Raw genomic sequence first — 6,933 nt, forward strand, 5'->3', positions numbered from 1 at the left:
GAAAGATCTCACTGAACAGCTTCTACCCCCAAGCCATTAGAACTCCTGAACAGCTTCTACCACCAAGCCATAAGACTCCTGAAACAGCTTCTACCCCCAAGCCATTAGGACTCCTGAACAGCTTCTACCCCCAAGCCATTTAGACTCCTGAACAGCTTCTACCCCAAATCTTCTCTCAGCATTTCACTGTAAGGTCTACACCTGTTGTATTCAGCATTTCACTGTAAGGTCTACACCTGTTGTATTCAGCATTTCACTGTAAGGTCTACACCTGTTGTATTCGGCACATGTGACCATTTGTATTTATTTGATGTGACTTTACACACACGTACACATAGATTTTGTATTGTAGATATGTGGTAGAGGTGGTTGTTTAGCAACAGAACCTACAGACAGGTTGGTTGTTTAGCAACAGAACCTATAGACAGGTTGGTTGTTTAGCATCAACCTACAGACGGGTTGGTTGTTTAGCAACACAACCTAAAGACGGGTTGGTTGTTTAGCAACAAAACCTACAGACGGGTTGTTTGTTTAGCAACAAAACCTACAGACAGGTTGGTTGTTTAGCATCAACCTACAGACGGGTTGGTTGTTTAGCAACAAAACCTACAGACGGGTTGGTTGTTTAGCAACAAAACCTACAGACGGGTTGGTTACAGACGGGTTGGTTGTTAGCACAAAACCTACAGACGGGTGGTTGTTTAGCCACAAACCTACAGACGGGTTGGTTGTTTAGCCACAAAACCTACAGACGGGTTGGTTGTTAGCAACAAAACCTACAGACGGTGTGGTTGTTTAGCAACAAAACCTACAGACGGGTTGGTTGTTTTAGCAACAAAACCTACAGACGGGTTGGTTGTTTAGCAACAAACCTACAGACGGGTTGGTTGTTTAGCAACAAAACCTACAGACGGGTGGTTGTTTAGCAACAAAAACCTACAGACGGGTTGGTTGTTTAGCAACAAAACCTACAGACGGGGTTGGTTGTTTAGCAACAAAACCTACAGACGGGTTGGTTGTTTAGCAACAAACCTACAGACGGGTTGGTTGTTTAGCAAACAACCACAGACGGGTTGGTTGTTTAGCAACAAAAACCTACGACGGGTTGGTTGTTTAGCAACAACCTACAGACGGGTTGGTTGTTTAGCAACAAACCTACAGACGGGTTGGTTGTTTAGCAACAAAACCTACAGACGGGTTGGTTGTTTAGCAACAAAACCTACAGACGGGTTGGGTGTTTAGCAACAAAACCTACAGACGGGTTGGTTGTTTAGCACAAACCTACAGACGGGTTGGTTGTTTAGCAAACAAACCTACAGACGGGTTGGTTGTTTAGCAACAAACCTACAGACGGGTTGGTTGTTTAGCACAAACCTACAGACGGGTTGGTGTTTAGCAACAAAACCTACAGACGGGTGGTTGTTTAGCAACAAAACCTACAGACGGTGGTTGTTTTAGCACAAAACCTACAGACGGGTTGGTTGTTTAGCAACAAACCTACAGACGGGTTGGTTGTTTTAGCCAACAAACCTACAGACGGTGGTTGTTTAGCAACAAAACCTACAGACGGGTTGGTTGTTTAGCAACAAACCACAGACGGGTTGGTTGTTTAGCAAAACCTACAGACGGGTTGGTTGTTTAGCAACAAAACCTACAGACGGGTTGGTTGTTTAGCAACAAAACCTACAGACGGGTTGGTTGTTTAGCACAAAACCTACAGACGGGTGGTTGTTTAGCACAAAAACCTACAGACGGGTTGGTTGTTAGCAACAAAACCTACAGACGGGTTGGTTGTTTAGCCACAAAACCTACAGACGGGTATGAGTGGAACCTACAGACGGGTTGGTTGTTTAACAACAAAACCTACAGACGGGTTGGTTGTTTAGCAACAAAACCTACAGACGTGTTGGTTGTTTAGCAACAAAACCTACAGGCGGGTTGGTTGTTCAGCAACAAAACCTACAGACGGGTTGGTTGTTTAGCAACAAAACTGATGTGTGCGCAACTATGGGGCAAAACAGATGCACAATGAGCACTTGTTGTCTCTCAAATAAATTGTTAGTTGATGGTTAGCTAGCTAGTGAATGATAGACATCAGTCAAAACTTTTTAAAATTGTATTTAACCTTTTAACTAGGCAAGTCAGTTAAGAACAGTTCTTATTTACAATGACGGCCTACCCCTACTTTATTTACAATGACGACGCTGGGCCGATTGTGCGCTGGCCTATGGGACTCCCAATCATGGCCAGATGTGATACAGCCTGGATTCGAACCATGTACTGTAGTGACGCCTCTTGCACTGAGATGCAGTGCTCTAGACCGTTGCGCCACTCAAAACAAGACAAGGTATCAATAACAAGATACAATGAGCTATTTAATCCATTTTGAAATCAGGCTGTAACACAGCAAGATGTGGAATAAAAGGGGTGTGAACTACTTTCTGAAGACACTGTATGAATGTCAATCGACCAACCAACCAACCAATCAATGTACTGTGTTCCAGGTGTGGCTAGCGTGCATTACTTTGAGGACCTGAGGGACCTGCAGAGGAAGTTGTTCAGGGGGATCCTGTGGACGTCCAGCAGGGGTCGCGACCTTTGAGCGGGGTGACCATGACAACCTCTCCAGGACTTTATACACCGTCAGCCTCAAACGCACCTCCCACAACACCTCCCTCCTCTGTTCCTCCACCACAACACCTCCCTCCCCTGCTCCCCCCACCACGCCTCCCTCCTCTGCTCCCCCCCACAACCCTACCTGGAATACATTTAATAAAAATATTATGTAAATGTCCTAAAGCGCAAATATACATTATCTGATTTAAATATACATTATCTGATGACATTGCTTTAGAAAGGGGCACAAGACAGGGATGTCCCCTCTCCCCTCTTCTGTTTGCACTGGCAATTGAACCACTTGCAGAAAGAATTAGACAGGACCCACACGTAACAGGTATCAGTATTGGTAAACATGATTAAGGGAGTGTTGGAACATAACAAACAAAATTACAGTTAAGGAAAATGGATGCTTAATCCAGTATAAACTCATGTATAGAATATTATACAAGAGACAAAATTCACAACTTCTACAGCACAACGGCAGAGTCATGTCTCAAGTGTAAGTATTATTTTCACTCTGTCGTTTAGGTTAGTATTGTGGAGTAACTACAATGTCATTGATCCATCCACAGTTTTCTCCAATCACAGCCAATAAACTCTGTAACTGTTTTAAAGTCACCATTGGCCTCATGGTGAAATCACTGAGCGGTTTCCTTCCTCTCCAGCAACTGAGTTAGGAAGGACGCCTGTATCTTTGTAGTGACTGGGTGTATTGATACACCATCCAAAGTGTAATTAATAACTTCACCATGCTCAATGGGATAGTCAGTCTGCTTATTTATTTTACCTATATACCAATACGTGCCCTTTAGGGACAAAGGGTGAATTGCTTAGCCACATTTGTTGCAGTATTACTTTAGTTGCAAACAGGATGTACACTACCAGTCAAACATTTTAGAACACCTACTCATTCAAGGGTTTCTTTATTTTTACTATTTTCTACTATGAAATAACACACGGAATCATGAAGTAACCATAAAAATGGTTAAACAAATCAAAATATATTTTATATTTGAGATTCTTCAAAGTAGCCACCCTTTTGCCTTAATAACAGCTTTGCTTTCTATTAATACAAGTTTCCTGTCACCTGGTCTCTACCAGGATAGACAGTGCATTTGGAAAGTATTCAGACCCCTTGACTTTTTCCACATTTTGTTACGTTAAAAACATACATTTATTCAATTTTAGCTGTAAAGTAACCAGTGGTGGAAAAAGTACCCAATTGTCAAACTTGAGTAAAAGTATAGATTCCTAATAGAAAGTTACTCACCCAGTAAAATACAACTTGAGTAWAAGTCTAAAAGAATTTGATTTTAAATATACAGTTGAAGTCAGAAGTTTACATACACTTAGGTTGGATTCATTAAAACTAGTTTTTCAACCACTCCACAAATTTCTTGTTAACAAACTATAGTTTTGGCAAGTCAGTTAGGACATCTACTTTGTGCATGACACAAGTCATTTTTCCAACAATTTTTTACAGACAGATTATTTCACTTATAATTTACTGTATCACAATTCCAGTGGGTCAGAAATGTACATACACTAAGTTGACTGTGCTTTTAAACAGCTTGTAAAATTCCAGAAAATTATTTCATGGCTTTAGAAGCTTCTGATAGGCTAATTGACTTCATTTGAGTCAATTGGAGGTGTACCTGTGGATGTATTTCAAAGCCTACCTTCAAACTCAGTGCCTCTTTGCTTGACATCATGGGGAAATCAAAAGAAATCAGCCAAGACCTCTGAAAACAAATTGTAGACCTCCACAAGTCTGGTTCACCCTTGGGAGAAATTTCCAAATGCCTGAAGGTGCCACGTTCATCTGTACAAACAATAGTACACAAGTATAAACATCATGGGACCACGCAGCCATCATACCTGTAACGTCAGGAGAATGATGGGTGTAGAGTCAGGCGCAGAGAGAGCAGAAGTTTTACGGGAACAAAACGCTTTAATGTCCACAGTGAAAACAGGAACAGGTACAAAAGGGGTGACGCCAAAACACCGGCGCAAACACAACCCACAGACCACTGTTTAACATAAACTGGACAGCGAAAAACCCACAATCAAATAATCCACTCCCGARGTAACATGAACACACAATAAGCCCGCACAAACACTAGCGGGCGAAACTAACCTAAATAGTACACCTCCCAAAACCCCAACAAGAAACAGGTGAAAACAATTAGACAGACATAAACGAAAAGGAAAAAGGGATCGGTGGCAGCTAGTAGACCGGCGACGACGACCGSCGAGCGCCACCCGAACGGGAAGGGGAGTCACCTTCGGTAGTATTCGTGACAGTACCCCCCTCCTGACGCGCGGCCCCCGCAGCGCGCCGACACCGGCCTCGGGGGCGAGGTGCAGGGCGATCCGGATGGAGGCGATGGAATTCCCTTAGTAGACTTGGATCCAATATATCCCCCACCGGGACCCAGCACCTCTCCTCCGGCCCGTACCCCTCCCAGTCCACGAGGTACTGCAGGCCCCTCACCCGGCGTCTGGAGTCCAGTATGGACCTTATCGTGTATGCCGGGGACCCCTCTATGTCCAGAGGGGGCGGAGGGACCTCCGGAACCTCACCTTCCTGCATGGGACCAGCTACCACCGGCCTGAGGAGAGACACATGAAACGAGGGGTTAATACGATAATACGAAGGAAGTAACAATCGATAACACACCTCGTTTATTCTCCTCAGGACTTTAAATGGCCCTACACACTGCGGACCCAGCTTCCGGCAGGGCAGGCGGAGGGGCAGGTTTCGGGTCGAGAGCCAGACCCTGTCCCCCGGTGCAAACACGGGGGCCTCACTGCGGTGACGGTCAGCGCTCTTCTTCTGCCGTCCACTCGCCTGAGGCAAAGACTCCTGGACGGCTCTCCAGGTCTCCTTAGAGCGCTGTACCCACTCCTCCACCGCAGGAGCCTCGGTCTGGCTCTGATGCCATGGTGCCAGAACCGGCTGGTACCCCAACACACACTCAAATGGTGACATGTTGGTAGAGGAGTGGCTTAGTGAGTTCTGGGCAATCTCTGCCCAGGGGATGTATCTTGACCACTCCCCTGGCCGGTCCTGGCAATACGACCGCAGAAACCTACCCACCTCCTGGTTCACTCTCTCCACCTGCCCATTACTCTCCGGGTGATACCCCGAGGTCAGGCTGACCGAGACCCCCAGATGRTCCATAAACGCCTTCCATACTRTGGACGTGAACTGGGGACCCCGATCAGAAACGATATCCTRGGGCACCCCGTAGTGCCGGAAYACATGGGTAAATAGTGCCTCCGCAGTCTGCAGGGCCGTAGGGAGACCGGGCAACGGGATAAGKCGGCAGGACTTKGAGAACCGATCCACAACGACCAGGATRGTSGTGTTCCCCTGAGACAAGGGAAGATCAGTAAGAAAATCCACCGATAGATGGGACCACGGCCGTTGTGGAACGGGGAGGGGTTGTAATTTCCCTCGTGGKAAATGTCTAGGAGCCTTACTCTGGGCGCAKACCGAACAGGAGGAGACATAGAATCGCACGTCTCTCACCAAGGTAGGCCACCAGTACTTCCCTCTAAGACTTTGCACTGTCCTTGAAATACCCGGGTGACCTGACGAGGGTAGACTATGAGCCCATCGAATCAATTGATCATGAACAGCGAGCGGCACATACCTACGACCCTCCGGGCACTGTGGAGGCCCAGGTTCCTCCCTTAATGCCCGCTCGATGTCCGTGTCCACCTCCCATACTACCGGTGCTACCAGCTTAGCCGCCGGAATGATGGGAGTAGGATCGATGCACCGGTCATCAGTGTCGTATAGTCGGGACAGCGCGTCTGCCTTAGTATTGAGGGAACCTGGTCGATACGAAATCGTAAAACGAAATCGGGTAAAGTACATGGCCCACCTTGCCTGACGAGGATTCAGTCTCCTAGCTGATCGGATATACTCCAGGTTACGGTGGTCAGTCCAGATGAGGAAAGGGTGCTTAGCCCCCTCAAGCCAGTGTCTCCACACCTTCAGAGCCTTYACCATGGCCAACAACTCCCTATCCCCCACATCATAATTCCGCTCCGCTGGCCCAAGATTCTTAGAAAAAAAGGCACAGGGGCGGAGCTTCGGTGGCGTACCCGAGCGCTGGGAGAGCACAGCCCCAACCCCAACCTCAACTATGAACGCCAAAGAGGGGTCAGGATGCGCCAACACTGGCGCGTCGGTGAACAGCGCCTTCAAACGACAGAAAGCTCTCTCCGCCTCTGCGGACCACTGCAAGCGCACCGGGCCCCCCTTCAGCAGTGAGGTAATAGGGGCCGCCACCTGACCAAAAC

At 46.9% G+C, this 6,933-nt stretch overlaps 1 protein-coding gene across 1 annotated transcript in view; it reads left to right on the forward strand.

The window, feature by feature from the left end:
- The window catches only part of LOC112071972 (uncharacterized), a 14,103-nt gene extending 10,866 nt beyond the window's left edge, over positions 1–3,237 (forward strand). Inside the window, exon 4 of the mRNA XM_024139379.2 lies at positions 2,505–3,237. Within this exon, the coding sequence (XP_023995147.1) occupies positions 2,505–2,602 (98 nt within the window). The 3' untranslated portion in view covers positions 2,603–3,237. The remainder of the gene's footprint in view (positions 1–2,504) is intronic.
- Positions 3,238–6,933: the final 3,696 nt, after the last annotated feature.

This window comes from Salvelinus sp. IW2-2015, unplaced genomic scaffold (assembly GCF_002910315.2).
Source record: "Salvelinus sp. IW2-2015 unplaced genomic scaffold, ASM291031v2 Un_scaffold1789, whole genome shotgun sequence".
Lineage (NCBI taxonomy): Eukaryota > Metazoa > Chordata > Actinopteri > Salmoniformes > Salmonidae > Salvelinus > Salvelinus sp. IW2-2015.